At 22.2% G+C, this 21,848-nt stretch overlaps 1 protein-coding gene across 4 annotated transcripts; it reads right to left on the bottom strand.

Annotated features, from left to right (window-relative positions):
- Window positions 1-1,560: 1,560 nt before the first annotated feature.
- LOC112592107 (G-protein coupled receptor moody) lies at window positions 1,561-17,608 on the bottom strand. 4 transcript variants are annotated; one of them, XM_025336093.1, is made up of 9 exons: window positions 17,451-17,608; window positions 11,168-11,269; window positions 10,944-11,093; window positions 9,854-10,024; window positions 6,202-6,329; window positions 5,979-6,132; window positions 4,766-4,959; window positions 3,374-3,556; window positions 1,631-1,731 (listed from the first exon to the last, which is right to left on the bottom strand). In XM_025336093.1, the coding sequence occupies exons 2-9, from the start codon at window positions 11,200-11,202 to the stop codon at window positions 1,631-1,633; spliced, it is 1,116 nt and encodes a 371-aa protein (XP_025191878.1). In that variant the 5' UTR covers window positions 11,203-11,269; window positions 17,451-17,608. The 4 variants fall into 4 exon arrangements, with proteins under 4 accessions (XP_025191880.1, XP_025191881.1, XP_025191878.1 ...); XM_025336094.1 differs by lacking the exon at window positions 17,451-17,608 and adding an exon at window positions 13,877-13,996; XM_025336095.1 differs by lacking the exon at window positions 17,451-17,608 and having other exon boundaries at window positions 1,561-1,731; window positions 11,168-11,202.
- Window positions 17,609-21,848: the final 4,240 nt, after the last annotated feature.

Genomic DNA, 21,848 nt, shown 5'->3' with positions numbered 1-21,848 from the left:
GTAGGAAACAAGGATGTTTATTTATATTTTAACGTGTATAATAAGTAATAACTATCTATCAAATAATATCAGATAAAACCCTGGTTACATAAATACATATAATACATCTAATATTTATGCATTTCTTAATAGAATTTTTTTTAATTACTTTAAATTTATCTAATGCCTAGCCTAACTTAACCCAACTTAACGTTTTTTCTAGTACTTAGAGTGAAATACTTTATATTTATATATTATAAATGTATAATTCTACAATAATTGTTTGATATCATATTATGTTTAATGTATTTACTATTTTATACGTATAGTAAATTGTCATTTATTTACGATGAATAAAATATACACGTACAAGTTAGAATCTGGGTATGGGCGAAAATTGAGTACAATGTTATTATTGTAAGCTAACATTGTACAATTCCTTTTAGATTTTGAATGAAGCGATGAATGTATTGATTTTACAATGATGTGTTTTGTTTGTTTATATGTTTACGCGATAAACGTATAGTAGAAAAAAAGCTTAGATTTCAACTTCAATATCTTTTCTGGAAAAGAAAATTAATTTAATTTGTATGTCTGGTAGATCAAAATAAAAAATACTTAGTACCTACTTTTCAAAATAATTAGGAAAAACAAAAAAAAATAAATTAGTAAAAACGGAAATTTTTACTTAAAACTCTTTATAGTTTTTAATAACATCGTTTTTTTTAGGTAGTATTTTAAAATGAATAACGATAGATATTTAAAATTTTCACCAACAGTTTATATTAACATTATATTTATATATTATAATTTTGAAAATATTTTGAGTCATATCATGAAATAGCTCTTTTTGAAGTATATCTTACATTCTTACTTCATAGACATTTTAAATTTTAACTGTTTATATAAATTTTGAAAAAAAATCTTTTAGCTTGGTCAAAAATTATATGTAAGGTTTCTCATCAGTTTGCTTTTAATGAATAATAAAATAAAATATGTCAATTCACAATAATGTTTTATAAGCGTCTATGAGTTTCTATTTGAAATTTAGTATTACATTTACATAATAGTATACAAAGAAGCAAATTTCCCAGTGTTTAAAATTTATTTTAAAAATATTGTTGTAAATGGTTGCCATGTAAGCAGATCAAGGAAGACTAGGAATTTTTTTTCATCAAAAATATATATTATTTTTAATAACAATAATATATATTTTATATTATGAGTGATGTACTTTCCTATACAATTTTTGAATAGTATTAATAATATAGTTATTTATTTTTTATTTATACAAAGTCCGATTTCCACTAATGTACCTGGTGTTATAAAAATCGGTGATATTCAATTTATTGTTAATATAAAATACATGCCAGGTAATATATTTGTGACTGTATGTAAATATAAATATGTGATAATAGCTACATATTTCTAAAAAAAAAAAAAAAAAATGTTTTGGATTTTTTAGATTAAATCATGAACTAATATTGACTAGCTTTATTATAGGCAGTTAATATTATTTTTATTAAATATACAATATTATGCGTTTACAAGTATTAAAAAAAATACTTTATATCTTAAACGTCATGTATGAAAAAATGTGTATAGTAAATAAAAAATAAAAATAATGGTTTTCAATAAAAATTGTATTAAATTAGGCTATACGCGAAATCCGGTTATTACAATCCAATGATTCTAGAGCAATTGATGACACGTGTGATACAGTTGTTCCAAATCCACGGTCTTCTTGAATTCCTGAAATTTAAGTATGTTAAGTTTAAAAATAAATAGGTACTTACCTATAATTTACTATGAACTATTCAGTTATGTTACATGTTACGATATATCTATAATATAGCTATATCGTATTTATGATACTAAATTATTTATGTCATATTTTTGGTACAAAATATAATATTATAATTCATCAACGTTTTATTTGTATTATTCTATATATAATAATAAATAGGGACTATTTACTCTATGAATATAATATTATCTACTATAATATAAAAAGCATAAATTAGGATGATGTTTATGCGAGCGGCTTTCATTTGGGTGAATAAGCTAAAATAATATATCGTTTAGTCAATTTATACTTATTATTTGGATGCAATTTACACAGCCTCCTAATATGTCTAATATTTCGTTAGGGTGAATTTATATACTCGTATATCACTGAAGTGAAATTAATATGAACTAATATAAAATTTTTCCTCATTTTTTGACTTTCAGTTAACTTAAACTGGTACGGTTAAAAATATATATGAAGTATAAAAATTGTTGAATAGACATGTTACCTCCCTCGCAACATACATATTAGTTACATACAGTTATATATTTATAAGTTAGACTTACATATATGGCACACACATTTGTTTTTACTAACTATAGGTATATTATTCATTATTTTATAAATTCTCCCAAATGATCTTTTACTTTATCGTCCCAATAATATATGTTCTACTCAAATAAATTTTGGGTCATTCGTCCAAATTAATGACGCCCGTTTATATTTATATATTTTTTTAAATGTGAATATAGCTGTATTTTATTACTTAGGTATATAAAATTAAAATAATTAATAAAATAAAATTATACGTGTATATCATTTACACAGAAAAAAATCCACTCGCCTAAATAGACTTTATTTTTTGGAAAAAATTATTACACCCATTGCTCAAACGACCATGATCCAAACTTAGACATTCTTAACAATTTATTTTGATGTAATATCATGAATTAAATAACATTAAATATGGTTTAATAATATTATATTTTTTTGTAATAAATGAGCTGATTGTATTTGCACATTTCGCATGCAAGCCCGGATTAAGACATTATATGTATAGTCTATATGAGACAAATAATCTTTTAATAATATTTAGTTTTATTTAAAATATATCAAAACAGTGCGTATTGAATCCAATCTTTTTTTTTGTTTCGCAAATTTATTTTTGGATGTCAAATATTATAATTTATGATGAGAGTAGTCTTGATGACTGATTCTGAATTAATTATTTTTTTTTTGAATTTGGAAAGCGATTTTCAGTGAAAAAATTTTAATTTAAAATAGTTAAATATATTTGTATACATTTGTTTTCAATCTAATATTATTAAAAGTTAAGATATTTAGCAAAATAATAAATAATAATAATATTAAATCCCAAGAAACAATGAACAATATATGTATATTATTAGTGCTCTATTTTTTAAAGTTATTTTTTTATGAATCAATTCAATATTAGTTTTCAATTTTAATTTTAAGCGATATTTAAAAAAATGTACCTATTGCAAAGTTTGTGACTCTTAAAAAATTCAATATGTTAAGATATTCTCTCTTAACCCGGGCTTATTGTTTGTAATGTTTGCATGACAGTTGATGATATCAATTTACCGTGTGGTTGTAGACGTTTCGATATAGATCTCAAAACAGGTACTCGTTTTGTAGCTTTTTCACAACATCCAAAATTTAAAACTGATTTAAATGCTTTTCTATATTGTTTATTCATTATGACGTATATAATTGGATTGAAGCATGCTGATGCGTAAATCATAATATATGCAATCAAAAGAACAGCTAAATAAAATAGAAAACATGATATTAGGTTTTATAGTTCTGCATAATATAATTTATAGATACAGAAATTCATCTTAATTTATCTTTTGATTATTTTTAATATTAAAATAAGTACTAAATATAATAAAATATTCTTAGAAATATAGGAGATTACATCCGTCTAGATTTACGTATATAATGATTTATCATTTAATTCAAGTTTAATATATTCATCATAATGACCTATTCAATGACGAAGTACACTCGACATTTTTTATAAGTAAAGCGACTTTCTCGGGGTTTTTTCTATTGAATTTTTGCGTTAAAATTAATTTGAGGATGTGAATGGTACATTAATAATATGTATATCCGTTAAGTATCAATACAAAATATACACGAATAAATGGTAATAGTGATTATTAAAAAAGTAAAATGCGTGGAATACATTTTTATACATAAAATTCATAAAGGGAAACCTAAATCTTACCTTCTACTTTATATAGTTTAAATAATCACTATTTTTGAAAACAAAAATGTTGATTTTGTGAAAGTAATATCACTTACTATGTAGTATGTACTACTTAATCTTTATTTTGTAAAATGTTTAAAAATAGAACTATTTCATAGTAAAATATTTTTTAATAGTTGAAAATTGTGAGGTTAATTTTTTGTAAGATGTGTACCTACTATTTACATTTTTATATTCATATTATGTACTAATGTACTATACTTAGGCCTTATATTAATAGTATATGTATTAAAAAATATGTAACACGTACTATACTTATATCTCCATAAAAAATAATAATATAACTAAAATTAAATTTTACTTATTGAATATTTATAAATTATTACATATTTAACTGATAAGTGGTATTACCTATTTAGGAAAATAACCTCGTTATTAGAGGTATTTATTATACGCATCTATTGAAATATTTTATCCAAATCATATGTTTAAAAATTAAGGTATTATATATAATAATATATTATAATCAAAGAGATTTCATAGATTTATATGTGTATAATTGTAAAGTAATTTTAAATATATTTGATACTGTTCTTTACGGTGATAGTACAGGATATAGGTACATATTATAATATAAATATAATTTTGCATAGTTCCAATTAAGATTGTGCTAGAGAACAGAAAATCCAAGTCAATGAAATTATTCTGTTATCAATTTTATATTTTAATTTATTTTATAGATATTACTTAATAATATATACCTGGGTATTGAACACTTGGATCTAAAGTTTTTGTAATTGTAATTGGTAAGTAGCAAAGTACAAAAGATAAAAATATAGCCAACACCATTTTAGTTATCCTCCATTCACTAAGTTTTCTTCTTATGGACTGCATATGTGTTGCTGTTGGATCACTTTGGGTGGATGTTTGATGTCTTTGCATTCGTTTTTCTGAACTGAAATTAAATATAAACTAAGTAACATTAAAAATAATAATTTAATATTATGTACCTATGTACTACTTGCATTAAATAACAATTTATATAAATTTAGTTTTTTTTAGATTTTGTACTAGACATTTCTATTGCAGTTTTATAACAATAAACAATCTATTTGATTTTTTGATTTTTATTTAACTATTATTGGCTTAGGTTCTTTTTTTTTAAATTCAAAGATGTATTATAATTAAAAAAAAATAGTTTATTTTACTATAAACCTTTTACAAAAAAACCAATGTTAATTAACGTTTTTTTTTTTTTTGGAAATATTTAAAATTTTAATAACGCTAATTTTTTTGCTAGTTAGTTCTGATACAATATTATTTAAAATAAATTGTTTACTCTTAGATATTATAGCTTGGTAAAATAAAAAAGGTTACGTATACAAATATATAACATAGGTATTTTATTCATTTATAATATAATCATTAATATATTCAAAAAATATTTGTCGATGCATGTCGTTAGTTTGTTTTCAACATAATAAAATAGCCATATAAATAGCACCACAATATTAATGTTCAGGTATTTATACTAACGGTGTGCTTTCAAAAAGTTTAATTTGGCTATTTGAATGATATAAAATATGGTAAATAAGAGATAATTTTTCTATAAAGTTTCTCATAATGTATAGAAAACTAAAGAATATTTGTTGAATAATTTGTAAAAAATATAAACATATAGTAACGGATTCGTCTCACTGTAAATGTATTAGCGTGTAATAAATATCAAAATATATTTAATAAAATTCTTAAGGGTTAAGTTGTGTTTTAGTTTTTCAATGAATATATAATATTCTAATAAAATCATAAAAATTGTGTAATGTTATGGTAAATTGACTAGTATTTTAAAATATTAATTAAATATTTTCATTCTTAATCGACTGTAAATTGTATGTAGGTACCTATTCAGTAGTTGAAGATGAGCTTTGGTTTGATTTATTATATAAAACTTAATTTGTATTTGATTTTACTTACTTACGAACAACCAAAAATATACCAGTGTAACAGCAAATAATTACAATACATGGTATGATGAACCCAGTGATTAAAAGAGCAGATTTCGAAGATTGACCAAATTCATCAGATACTATTGAACATGTACCTAACTTTGGATCATATTCAAATTTACCTTAAAAAATATATTTGTAAAATATTATAATTTAAGTAGGAAATTTATTATATTACTATAAATACATACCCCATTTACTTAAAAGGGTAGGTACCAGCATGCCAAACGAAATAATTAGACAAAGCATTATCATAAAAGTTATCCATATTGGACGATATACTATACTATATAAGCTTGAATGAACGATCATTATATACCTAAAATAAATACTTTTTTTATTGAATACATGATAAAAACTAAAATTGTACAATTGAAATTTAATTTGTAGTATAATATGCTGATTAAATCTTTAAGCCGGTGAATCTGAGTTGAGTTCCGAGTAATATGGGCTAACCACAGGTGGTATACTAGTTAAATACCAAATTTTTAAGTAATTTTATGTAACAGTTGCACGTATTACTTAGATTAAACATTCAAAAGTTGTCCTGAAATATTTATGAAAATGCTTACAATATAAGCAATTTATAATAATTACTAAATTCTTATCTATTATCGACTTCCAAATAAACAAAAAAAAAACATTTATATTCAAACTTTTTGGATGTTATCTGTTGAAAACGACAAACTTAATTCAAAATAATATATAATAATAATAATAATAAAATAGGTAAAAAACCATTTTTAACTACATATCTGTGGTTAATAGACAGTTCTAAATCCTAATAGATGCCTGTTAAAATGGAAAATAAAATGTTAGTAAAATTTAAAACTTGTTGAAAAAATTCCGGATCCATTAGTATTGACATTTTGAATTCGAGACCCAACTAGAATTCAGTACTTTTAGTAGTACTTAATTGTTAATTATTTCGAATCGTACCAGCTTAATAGAAATAAATAAATATTTTTTTTCCCTTTTTCGTGTTATTATACTTTTTCTCAAATTTTTAATTTTTTGAATAACAATATACATTTTAATTTCGTATTTCAAACAAAAAAATTGTCTGAAAATTTCGATTTACAAAAATCAAATTCCGAAAGAGGTGTTAATCATAGTAGTATTCTATACTATAATAGTATTTTAAAGTTTTTATTAGTGAAATGGTACAATAGTACCTTGCATAATGTTTGACTACTCTATTCTAATATTTTTTTAAATACACGCAAAAACTATTTAATTTAGGCATAAAAATATATTTTTTTTCAAAAATTTCGATTTATTATGACTTGAAATGGGTTATGTAAAAAAAAGTATTTTTATATAAATTTTAATAAGTTTTGATATACTGTGTGTTGCTTTAAAATAATCATTTAATATATTATAGAATATTATATTGCAAACTAAATCTCAGTTATCCAATAAAGTGTTATTCAAAATTATTAATATTGCTTTTACATTTATATTATAAGTAATAATATATCTTAACTATTGAAATAGTTTATAGAGTAATATTCAAAAAAATATTAAAATATTATATTCATTTCCCCCTCATGAATCTTGATTTATTAAAATATCTCATTATTAACAATGAATACAATTTGTTGTTGTTAAAATTCGTACGTTTATTCATATATTTTCGTATTGCTTTTATAGTTTATTATTGTTACAACGTTTGTATATTATGTATAATAATGTTAGTATTAGAATATACAGGGTGTTCCAAAATGATTCATCCGATTTAAAAAAATCATATTTATTGTAAAATTTGATTAATCATGTTAGAATTAATTTTAAATTTTGATGGATTATTTTAAGTTTTAGGTACAATGCTTATAAATGTTCAATGTGACCCCCCTTACTTGCACAACACACATCTAAGCGATATTCAAATTCCTCATAAACCTGTTGAAGCATGTCGACTGTAACCAAGTTGATGGCGCCTGTAATGCGACTTTTCAATTCGTCAAGATCTTTTGGAAGGGGAGGTACATAAACAATGCTTTTTATGTAACCCCAGAGAAAAAAAAAAAAAAAAAAAAAAACTTCTCAAAGCGGAGCACACAAAACGCTTTTTGTTGCTCGGTCGACATTTCGATAACAACTAATTAAGTTACGTCACTAACGATTACGGTGCCGAATTTAACAACTAGATAACTTAAAATTAACTTAGTTATCTAATCTTTCCATTAATACATTGGTCATTAACCTGCGATTAACCGTTGCCGAACTATATCAGTTCGTAATCGGATGAATCATTTTGGAACACTCTGTATTTAGGATTCTGTCTTTAATCTATATTGTCTATCCACTGTTCCTGATTTTTCGACGTGAGCAACGTTTTGCCACATTGTATTTTATTTTAGTTATTATCACAGGTCTCTTGATAATCATATAATATTCCCCCACCCTACCCCTGAAATGCAAAAATTTTGTCAACGGGCTGTATCATTACCTAAAATATTAATTGCTTTCTACTGACTCTATCATCTGGGACACAACTAACTTAACCTCCAATATTCCTGTCGTCAAACACGTGAGCTTTAATGTACGAGTATCCTATCTAGAATATTGATTTATTTAATTAGGTCATTTATATTATAAAATGAATTAATTTTAATGATTAATTATAGGTAAATAAATGTATTAATTTATTTTTATTTTTTGAAAATATTAACATCAGTAAAAAATATGTATTAAAAATAACTCTATCATGAACTATAATATTTAATTAAAAAAAAAATGTATCATATTTTTTTTTTAAATTCAATATAATATTAAACTAGTATTATTTTTTTCTATTTAATTTATTTTAATTTAAATGAATTTCAATTATTTTACTATTATTTTTTTTTGATCGAAGATATTCCTTAATAACAGTGATCATTGAGATGGATTTACATATAATTTTTATTTTAAAATTACAAAAAATATGATAGTATATTAACTGCAGTTATAATTTTATGAAGTATTACATTTGGTTGAGTAGAATAGTAGTAAATGAATATTTGATGTTGGCGGGGATAGATGGGGTCCCGATAAAGCAATTTGGTTAGTGATTCCGGAAGCTTAGAGTCGTCTAATTTTATTTTCTTCCTTTTTTTCTTTCTTTATTTTTTTCTTAAGACAATCAAGGTATTTTAATATATAACTTAAATTTTTTAAATATTTTAAAATACATTATAATTTATAACAAACAGATCTTAGATTAGTCATTTTCAAATGTGTTAATTTATTTTTCAAACGTATAGTCATAGTTCATAACACACCACGCAGACGAACGCAGACGAACGTCTAACATAATTCAATGTATATAATGTACAGTATACAGTATGTGGATTTCTTTTAAATTTTATATAAATAAATAAATTACAATTTTAATTATAATTGGATATATTAACAATTATCGCATTAATCATCACCTATTAATTCATTAAAAACTAACAAGGATGATGGTTGATTTGACGAAAATTAGTCTGTATTATAAATAAATAGTTTGTTGACAGTTTAACACACGTTAAGTAAATTTAACTTACATTTTTCAATTTATTTTGTAAGGAGATAGTAATTACCTACTATTTTTAGTTAATTAGTTTTTACATAATATATTATACACTTAAACATTTGTAATGTATGAAAAATATCATTAGGATTTTAAATATCTATACAAATAATAAAATACCGTATAATTTAAAAAAAAAAAATAAAAAATTATTCGCATTAGTTAATATTTAAAAAATATTGTTCAGACAATTATATTAAACTTATATAAGTAAAAAATTATTAAAATAAAAATTTTAAATATTAAAATGTGAATTTACCTATTTATTATTTATATTTACTTACCTATTTATAGTGATCATAGTAATAAAAAGCAGTGACACTCCAATATTTCCGTACTGTAAAAACGGGACAATTGAACATAATTGTGGGTATTGTACCCAGTTAATATTTAAAAATCGTGAAGCATTGAATGGCAATACAGTTATGCAAAATAACAAATCAGCTGCGCCTAGGCTATAGAAATTAACAAAGCGACTCATTTATTAAAATCGTTCAGTTAAATATGATATTTAAGATAGGTTAATGTATTATAGATTAAATAGATTGTTATATAAATAGAGTATAATATTATAAGAGTGAAATAATAACTCATATACAACCTAATATTAAATAAAAAATAAAGTATGAACAAAAGATCATTAAAAATAATAATAAAATAATACTCGTATGAATTAAATAAGGATAACAGAAAATACACTACTGCATAAATATACTAAGTTACTAGTTAATATTTTTCAAATAAGTTATGAATCATAAATTATGAGCTTAAAGTTAAGTACGAATAATATAGTAAGTTATTATAATATTATTACCGAGTTTAATATCGTAACAAATTTGTAAGTGTAAAAAAAAAACATTAAAAATCCGTGAATACATTTGAACAACATGTGCTCGTTAATAATAAGGTATTAATGTAATATTAATTGAATACTATATGAAATAAAATAAACGTTTGATACAAAATAATATAAAAAAGAAATTGAATACCTATTCAGTTTATATAAAGCATCTCTAAGAGCCACTTATATTCAAAAACTATTATAAAATACTTTTTTTTTATAAAAGGAAATTTGTATTTATATACCGATATGGTATTGAAGTTATGATGAACAAACATATTGGTCATATAGCTTATTTTAAATGTAGCATATAAACTTAAAATAAATAAAATAATACCCCTTAAGACACTAATAAATATATTTATAGAGCAGTGTTATAGGTGCCTGAAAACAGGAGATATAAAAGTGGATACTTAGTATCAGTTTGCTATCATACTGGTTCTAGATATTGAATTTATAATACTTAGTGTTCAGTTACTTAATGCTTGAATTCATATAGTATTAATCGATAGTTATTAATTTTCATTCATTACCTGATGATAAAAGTAGAAGCTACATTTCGAATCCGTGGACTTTTTAGTATTACTAATATAGTTAAGCTATTACCTACAATTCCAATACACATAATAAGTAACGTCATGAACGCTGCAGCGTACATAATGTTTGGGTTTTCTTTTAGCCATCTAAAAAAAAAAAAAACAATTTTCTATAAATATACCTTAATGATAACAAATAGACAAATTGAATATTTACTTACAGTTCAAATCCCACTGATTGGTTTGAGCTTGACATTGAAATGAATTATAATCACTTAATAATGTATTCAATAAAAGTATATATAAATTTCATAATTTTTAATCTAAAATAAAAATAAAGTTACATTATTTTTTAATACATTAGTTAAATTATGAAAATATTTTTTGTATTTTAATTTACCGTATTTAATTTGTCATTAACACATATAAATAATACACAATAATAATTATTATATAGAAAAACAAACATAATACATTTTTTATACAGTTGACAACGATATAATATGATGTCCATAATAAGTATATTGGTATTGAAGGGATTTTTAAAATTAAAACATTAATGTAGGCACGTTTTAATCATTAAGGCATTAAAGTTTAACATTAAATAAAATTGACTTTTAGCTTTTAATAATTTGTTATATTGATGAAAACATTGAAAATTCTTAAATGTATAACTATAAATTATAATCCGAAATGAATAATTTGGAATGAATTTAGATTAGTTACGTGTTGCATATGCGTTAATTTATCATATTTCATTCATCATGTGGCAATTTATCAGGGATAATTTTATTATCAATTTAATTTAATTTTTACAACGGAAAATTATTAAGTAGGTATTTTGTAATAGTTGTACACGAAAAACGATTCTGAACTGCGGAGGCACCTCGAACAGGTTTTATGTTGGCCTTTATTTTTTAGGTTATTTTATAATAATGAAATCATAACACTTTTAGTAATTTACTTTCCTATTACAATATTAAAATTTAGACTTATTATTGGTGAACAATAGAGTATATTATATTATAACTATTGTAATATTTGATCATATCTTAATTTTGAGTCAATACCAATGTACTATTAGTGCAAACCGATTTAAGATATATTTAAGTAGCTTGAAATTATCCTAAATATTTTAGGTTTAGAAAATAATTTCAATGCTTTAAGATAAATAGTTTTTGAATAAAAATGACGTAGATAAAATTATTATTTTATGTTTAAATATAACATTTTATTAAAATTTGAACTTAAAATACTCAAATAAAGAAATCGCGCTGATTTATTTAAGATATTTTTAACTAGTGTAATGACAATAATGTTATTGTATTTGACTGAGACACAAAATTTTTAATAATATAAATTGAAACATACTTTAAAAGGTTGACAATTATTTTAAATGTCTATAAACAACAAAAAAGCCAAAATATAGGAAATGATAAAATTAAGAGGTTTTAAAAATTTTACGTTATTATTATTATTTTTTTCTGTAATATCGGTACAATAACATAAATAAAGCAAAATAAATTTGGTCAAAAATTGATGTTGCATGTTTTTCATTGTTAATTATTAGTTTTTCCTGATTATTAAAAAATATATACCGAATTTTCAAATTCTGATTTTCAAATATCAATTCGAACAAACTGGATATCACCATCCACCAACTACCATGCTTGTTAAATATTAAAGAATTTTCTCCACTAAACAGTATTGTCAGGAAAAACCTTAGAAAAATTGATTTTATTGTATTTTGTGAAGTTATTAATTCGAAGTTAACCGTAAACGTTTTACAACCAAAATAATTTTCAAATTGTTCAGTACAGTTAGCATGTTTGTATAGATATATCTTCTTTTGGATTTACTTTTAATAAAATAACAATTGTTAGTGTTTTAGTATATTTCGTAGAATAAATAATTTTAATTAAATAATTTTTATTTTTAATAAAATAATAAGTTAAAATTGTATGAGCCATGGGGAAAGTTATCACGATGAACTTCTTCACGATAAATTGTTACGCAATGTCTTTATGAGACACCTGTTTTTTTAGCCTAATATTATGATATCTTTTTAGTAAATGTAATCTGCACCCATCATTAATTTTCCATAAAAATAAAAATTGTTAATTAATATTATTATTTATTATATTTTAGTTGATAATAATTAAGTATATAAGTAATTTTAACCTATGTTGGCAATATAATGAAGGTATTTATTTATATAATGACAACAAACCTATGTTTTGACTATGAACTCCAACCTATAATTTTATTATTTTATACAAAATAAAATCCTTATTGTAATATTTGATTAATGATAAAAAATGTTAACTGAATATAAAGAGAAACATGGAATACAAGTAATGTGTTCAATCGAATTTTTTCACTATAAACTCATTGTAGAATAGCGAACTATTATATTATTTTTTTCATTATAAAAAAAAAAGATTCTGATCGGAGTTTCCTCCCCATTTAAGTTATGCATTAAAATAATTTATATTAGTTATTTATCAATGATAAATTAATGTATTCAAATCTAGTTTTTTACTAATATTATAAGTATACGTAGTATATAATATTTATTATAAATTAAAATAATAAAACAACACAAATTTAAATAATAGTTCTACAATATATAACACTGAAAAATTATTATTTTAAATTAAAAAGTTGATAGATGTGATTAAAAAATAAATAAATATTAAAATATAATTTTTTTTTTGTTTTAAAATTAATTTGATTTTCTGCTTTTGAAAATTTCATGTGTATATTATTTAAAACTAAATAAAATATGTTTTAAATTTGAATTTTCAAATTGTACGTTTATAAAATGTATTTAGGTATGTTGTATTGGTTAATACAATAATACATGTTATGATTATTTAATGTGAAAATATAAAATACAATTATATTTTCATCAAGTGTCAGTTACTTACATGATATTTTGTAAAATATTCAATTGTTCCAACTTGAGACATAATATTCACTATTCATAGTTAAAAAAAAATAATGTTGACGAATTTTATAAACATTTAGACATTTAGGTACAAACGTTCACTGTAGTATGTCCACATTGTTGCTATGTATAGTCGACACTATATAGAAATTATCTTTAATAGCCATTTATTTCATCAGTTTTAATCGACATTTAAACATGCGGGCAATGTTCAGTTTTCAATAAGACTAATAAGGAGGGGTCTAAACATTAAAAAAAAACTATTCTCCCTCATTGGACAAGGTATGGTTTTGGGTATACTACAGCTCACAGGGAAAGACGTATCTATATAATATTATGTGTTTCATATTACATTGTTAAGTAAATATTATTGCATGTCAAAAAGTGATCTTTAAGTGGTTTTAGGATTTTTCGTCTATTAATCAAACTTAAATTTTTTTTTTTAAATAGCTGATGCAATAATAATTAATGATAAATTTATTTATGGATATTAAAAACTAAAATATTAAAATATTAAGCACCTAATTATTATAAATAGTATATATATATTATGTATATATGGTACCCTGTGTTTTATATTTATTTTTTTGATTATCATAAAATATTTGAAAAACTAAAATAATCATAATATACGTACTATTGTAATATTAGATTATTAATTTGAAATGATTATTGTGCAAATATTTATTTGTGAATATTTTAAATTTTAAGCTGTATAGAGTTACTGTTAGTTTAATTTTTTGAACTAATGTTCTTATTTTAGTCAATTACAAAGCTTCTCTATATACACGATTAAAATAGGCTATGAAATAGATTAGGGTGTCTCGTTAATTTGTTGATGGGTTCATTTTATACAGTGAGGAGTAACATAGAGGTGACAAACTCAATGTGGGAAAAATATTATTTAAAGGGACATACACACACATTTATTTATTGCTTTTATTTATGACGGATGTCATATGGAGGACATAATTATTTTAATATTTTCAGGAATTATATTAGCCTTAATTTTATTAAGGTAGGTATTTGATAAAATATAATGACAATAGTTAATAAAGAATAAAGTCTTGTATTAGGCATATTGTTTGTGTATATATAGAAAAATAATGTTAAGTTTTTGGTCTTATGTAATTAAAAATATTCGGGAGTGAAACTCATTTTATTTATGCATCTAATATTCGTTTTAAATATTGTTTTTCGTTTTTTAACAAACAACAAAATTTGGTGATGTAATAAATAGAAAGAATTAAAATTGTTATTGATTTAAAAAAATTGTGATGCATAATTCAATAATTATACTTGAAAAAGTAATTTAGTTTAAATTATTATAAAAATATACGCTTTAATGTTTCTAAATCTCTCGTGTTACATATGTATATCATGATCTTTTTTATTTCATTTAGTTATTTTTTGTTATTATTGAATATAGTATGGTTTTTAACGAAAATAAGCTTAAGCGTTTCAATTTATAAAGAAGTTCATTATTATATTATAAAGCACACCACAAATAACGTTAAATTTAAAATAAATTAATAAACAATTAATCCATAATAATGTACAAGATGAGTAATTTTACAAATTTACTCAAAATGTCTTCAATATGGAAATTAAAGATTATTAGTTGATAATTTATAGTAGAACATATTAATTAAACATGATACTGCAATATTGTACTTAATTGTGTAATCGTTGTTGCTCTATAAAAGCTTCAAACACTGTTAACTTTATCAAAGTTATGATTAAAAAAAAAAATTTTAAATTAAAGTAGGTAAAAAAATATTATTTTTAAATCAGTATGATTTTATTTGAAAATTGTTTTAATATTCTGAAGTTTAGATATAATGATCAGATATATTCAATGTCAATTTTTTTAAATTGTTATTCGTTTATGTATTTTTTTAAATTATTATTTAGTCTGTTATCATTTTTTGAAATAGTAAGAATGTTTAAACTTTAAACCTTAAAACTTGAAAGTGACTTCAAGAAAATTATAAAAATTGTCATTTTTAGACAACAGTTTTTTATCTTAATTGAAAAATTAACTAACTAGACTTTAATTTTTTATGAAATATTTTTATTAACATTTTTTAGACATGATTTAAATTTGGAAATATAGTTAAAATTATTTAAAATGTTCAATCTTATTAACTAAGACTTCAAGCTAATCTAATATAACATATTTTTATTTGTTTTTAATTATTATTTTTAATTTGTCTTATGAAAATCTTAATATCTTAAAAATATAATTAGGTATAACATTTATTTATTTTTTTTTATCGAAATTTTAATTTCATTTTTTTGACGATAAGAAAAATAAGAAAAAATGATTTTAGTTATTTGATTGTAACTAATATATATATTACCGGCATTATGGATAATTCAGGCATTTTGCAAAATGACTAGGTATTATGCATATTGCCAACCGGTTTTAGTCAATGTAAATAAGACATAGGACTTTCAATATTATTTTATATATAACTTGGGTATTTTTTTAAATAGCTAGGCATTATGTAAAATTCCAATTTTTTTTTTGAGAAAAGTAAAAAACAAATTATTTAATGTTATTATATTGTGTATATATATATTATTATAGTTACTTATTACAACATGTTGTTAAAAAATGACATTTTGATGTGCATAAAACGTTATTTTTTAAGACAAATGCACTTTTTATTTTGAAACTTGGTCTTACAAACGTATTTTAAAAATCCTTGGCCAGTTCCTGTCGACTGTTCTTTTACGACTGTTCGTAACGCCACTTCTGTGTCTGTTGGGACTTCGTCAATTTGTAGTAGCTTTTTTTGACATATTGTAAACTGACTTCTGGCGTAAAACTCACATACGTTTTAAATACGGCTCAAAGATTTACATTTTGTATGGTCACCTCTTTTTTAGGCAGTTCTCAACAATTATTGGTATATATTCTTTTCGGTGGTGGTCATCGAGGCCGACCACTTAAATCATAGGAGTTTCGTGAGTTATACCTTTATTTTATTTTTATTTTCGTATAATAATTGTTAGTATAATTATATAAAATATAATATTTTGTTGTCTATAAAGTATTATGTACGGCACCTAAGCTAATATTTATAAAAAAAAAATATTAATAAATAATAAAATATAGATAATCTGAACTAAAAATTCTTAAAAGTTGTTTTTCATGTGCAATAATTTATCATATAATTCAACTTCACACGTTTATAATATTGAATTACTTAATAATAAGGCATGGTCGAAACTTGTTATGTAACAGAGTCAACTTTCCAGTTTTTTCTTAAAAATTAATATACTTATTCTATTATTTAAAAAAAGTTATAGATATCTCTTTAAACTGGTAAATGAATACAATTTCACCATTAAATCACTGCAATTGTCAAGTAATCAATCATATTATATATTTTAACTGCATATACGTATTATGCTTACTGTAAATTTAAAATTTACTGATACTACAAACATTTATAAAATAAAGATAACAAAATTACCTTATTATGGTATTATTATTTAAATACGGTAGTTATAATATGTTTTAGATTAAAAACTAAAATACTAACCTTAGTTGATATTTTTCATTTTTTTTTGGTAACGATTCTCGTTTAATAATCTGATTTTCACATGGTTTATCCATTACAGAATCATTGAATTTTTCGTATGTCCAAACAGCATAAAAACTAAGCTATCACTTACGTAGTAAAGTCTAATTGGCAATAAAGTGCGGTGATCCAACATTATTGTATAGTTGACGCAACGTAAAACACAACAGGGATTTCCCCTACCATTATTATTACCATTTATATTATACGTTGTCAACAGGCTGCAATTTGTATGATACGTAATAATACATTAAAATGCACAATAACAGTGTTTATTTCAAAAATAAACCATTAACTATCTGATTTTTAAACTAATGGCTTTTATTGATAGCTGAAAGGGAGACTATTGGACAAAAATAATGTACATATGCCAATATTCGATTTAATATTGTACTACACACCATTTAATAATAACCAATAGATTTATTAAAAAAATGTTTTCCCTTATAATTTGTCAACATTAATTGAGTATATAATATTATGATGCCCAATAGTTTTAACTCTGGTTGAAGTTTCATTAATATTTGTTTTGTTCTATAATGATTTAATATTTATATCTATTATAATAAACATTGCATACTTTATTGTATTATTTTTTTAGGTTTTTTTGTTGATTTTTTTTTAAATCAAGTAGTTCAGAGTAATTTTAAAAGTTATTGCTATTTTAGTTTTAATTTTAATATTTTAGATTCAAAATTTGTTAATTTTACAATAATGTGTTTTATTTTTGTGTTTTTAGAAAAAATTATACGATTTTAACTTATTTTTTAGTGTTGATGAAAATCAATTAGGGGATTTCATACAACTAATGACTTTTACTATTTTTAAGTATTTCAAATACATAGACATAATTTATTTAATGAGCGTTTTTAAAATCAAATGCTGACAAAACTTATTAAATTCGCGAAAATTTGTAAATTATTTTGTAGTTAAAAATGTATAAAATGTCCAATTTTATAGTTAAAACTTTAAAATTTAATATAAGGTTATTTATAGTAGTTCTTACTGAAACCTAAAAATTTTACTGTCACAATTGTTTTTTATACAGATATTAAAGTTTTGATGGATTTGGATATTCAAATAAAAAAATAAAGATTTAAGTTATTTTGTTTTAATTTAAAAACATTCTGTTGAAATTTAAAATTTTTACGTATACAATTTTATTTTACTATAGGTACACAATGACTATTTTAAAATATTTATATTAATTTTATATTTTTTTTTTATCGATATAATTATAGTAAAATAAATACCTATGATGGTATTATTATTATACCTATCATATAGTAAAATTTACATACCTATAATAAAGGTCAACAAATCGTCTCCGTTCAGAATTGTTTTCGTACCCAATTATTTATTACTGCATTCAAATTTACGAGTAACATACCCATTATAGTGACATATTCAATGATGAGATTCACTTTACTTTAATTTTACATCAGACATTTTACCTATTTCTTCACTTAAAAAAAAAATAATATTAATAAATGATTCAATAATTGTGTATACTTACGTATATTTATGACCATAACTATAATATAGATTGTAGATAATACTTAGAGTTAATCAAAGGTGAAATTCCTATGTCTATATCTCAACTTGAATCAATTATTGTATGATCGTAATAGCATGTATCTTCCATATTTTATTCAATTGCTTAAAAATTTAACTGTAGTATACCTATTAATATTTTTACACAGTTAGTGCTGTCAACTAGTACAATTACCCAAAAGTACATTATTTCTCATTAATAACAGCGACTTTTTTTATAATTCACTAGAATATTGTAAAAATACAATTAAGTAACTAGTAAATAACTAGAATAATATTTTACCTATTATTTTGTGTTTGGTCAATTCTTTTATTAATATATTATTTACAATTAAGTAAAATAACACATGGACCTTAATATTTTTTTGACACTTTCGGAAAATTGTTCGTTTATTTATCATGTGTAAAACAGCTAGTTTAATTAAGTCTGATTTGTTAACTTAATTATTTTATCATTATAGGTAGTTAAAATTGTTGTATATGTATAAATATATAATTTTATTTAAATTTAGTTATTTAAAAGTTTTTATATTATACCTAACTTAGTATAAATTTATAGTTGTTAGTTTAAAATCAATAGTATTATGTTTTTGACTAGTCGATTCTAATTGCTTTCATTATTAACTATTATATAAGTGTGTTTATGTCTGACGATAGTTTTCAAAAACAAAACTTAACCAGAGTATAATTATTTAGTGACGATGAGATTAGGTTAATTATCCAGAACCTCCTAATACAATTAATTACGCACTGTCGACTTAGAGAACGATTTTCTCACATATGTCACATACATAAACTTTGATATAGCTTATAATTCATATATGCCTAAGTGAATCAAGAGTTTGGTAAGCAACGCAATTTATTTAATAATTCAGAATGATAAATTATTATTTTATATTCTTTAAAAATTATACAGGTATTTAAAAAATATTAAATTTACAAATTTGAAGTAATTGTATTAAAATTTTTTTGTATAGGTGCTTTAAATTTATAGCTGTTGTTTGTATAGAAAAAACGTATTATTACTATTTCCCCGAGTCATAGTAAAATTAAATATTATCAATGCATTAAACTGTATGTTTACTAGATTAACACTTTTGGCGATGAGGAAATTATCATTTATTAGATTTCTATAATCACTGCTACTTAAAAAAAAAATATGTTTAGTAGTCAACTAAAAAGTTAAGAATGACTCGAATACTATTAATAATAGTAATCGAGTTATAACAAAATAATAATTTTTCATCATATTAAATATGTACCTAGTGGTAATAGATTTTTGAATTAATAGGAAGTGTCAATATATAACTTATAATTTATAACTAAAGCGTGATTTATATGCATTTGCACATTTATTCTGATTGATCGTATGGTATGGTAAGTGAGCACAAAATTTGTTTTACGACACAACGATTTAAAAAATTAAACTTTTCTAGTGCATATTTTTGTACGTTTCGATATTTTTCTATTTTAAGGGCTTATTTTAAGATTTTAATATCATATTTCATCTTTTAATGCATATTTTTTTTTTTTTTAGACATTTTTTAAATTTATTCTATATAGTTTATTATAATATAAGAAAAAAAAAATTTTATTTGCATAGTTTCGATTAATATCAAAATAAATTAATAAGTATAAACGGTTATTCCAAATATGATCTTAGATCAATAATTGGGAAAATAAAATATTTAGATTAATCTTATTAAGATAAGAAAATATCGATTTTGTCAGTAATTGGATACTAATATTATTTCACTATTCTAAAAAAATAATTTTTTTACCATATTTTTTTTTTATTTTTCGTGCATATTTTAACATTTCAGTGCATATATTTATGCATATTTAAGATTTTTTAGTGCATATTTAGTTGGTTTTTAATGTATATAAATCCGCGCTCTAGTTATAACGCTGATTAATTGTGGTTTAACCTCAATGTTCCAATTTTCAGTATACGTTTTAAGGGTTCGAAGTTTTCCTTGTAATTGTATACTATATGGGTACCCAAGAGACGTAAATTGCAGTCACCTGCAGTGTTATTACTATCATCTGTCAGACGCGTGATAATACGAATGTTTTGAAATCGATCTTTACTATAACTTTGTATCCACTTAAGTGATAATTTCTGACGTGAATGTGTTTTTTCAAATAATATAATTACATAACACCAAAAATCGATTTTCGATTTTAATATTTGTAATGAATGATAACTGTTAGGTATGTATATAGTATTATTATGTATTAGTATATCTAAATTTTAATTAAAAGTTTAAAACTCAAGGTAATAAACTAAAATTAAAATTAAAATAATATTGGGTAGAGCTTTTTACTTTTTTTATTTTAAAATAATAAAATCTAACTTCACATTTGTTAATTATAATGAATAGTTTATTTTAAATTAAAAGTGACCGTAAAAAATCCTTAATACTTCAAATTTTTATACATACAAATTAAGAGTTTTTAATAATAAAAAAATTATCCTTGAAAATAATATTATTAATTAATTATGAGGCTCCAATTCAAATGTTGAAGGTTTTGGAACTAACAACGCAATATACATGTACTTTGGCTCAAATTTAATTGTTTAAAATTCATGTTAATTATTAATATTATTGTAAATTTTCAATTAAAAAACTAAATAATACAGTATAGTACATTTTGAGCATAGGTTTATTTTCATTAAGTGTTATAGACTTATTAAATTTGAATTATATTAATAATGATTGTATATGAAAACAGAAAAACTTTTCTGTGCGAAAATGGTGTATTAGTTTCTATTTCTTGGGAAATTTTTGAATTTATTTATAT

This window comes from Melanaphis sacchari, unplaced genomic scaffold (genome assembly GCF_002803265.2).
Source record: "Melanaphis sacchari strain LSU unplaced genomic scaffold, SCAv2.0 Contig157_pilon_pilon, whole genome shotgun sequence".
Taxonomy (NCBI): domain Eukaryota; kingdom Metazoa; phylum Arthropoda; class Insecta; order Hemiptera; family Aphididae; genus Melanaphis; species Melanaphis sacchari.
The sequence above is the reverse complement of the archived record's forward strand: the minus strand, read 5'-3'. Positions and strand labels throughout refer to the sequence as shown.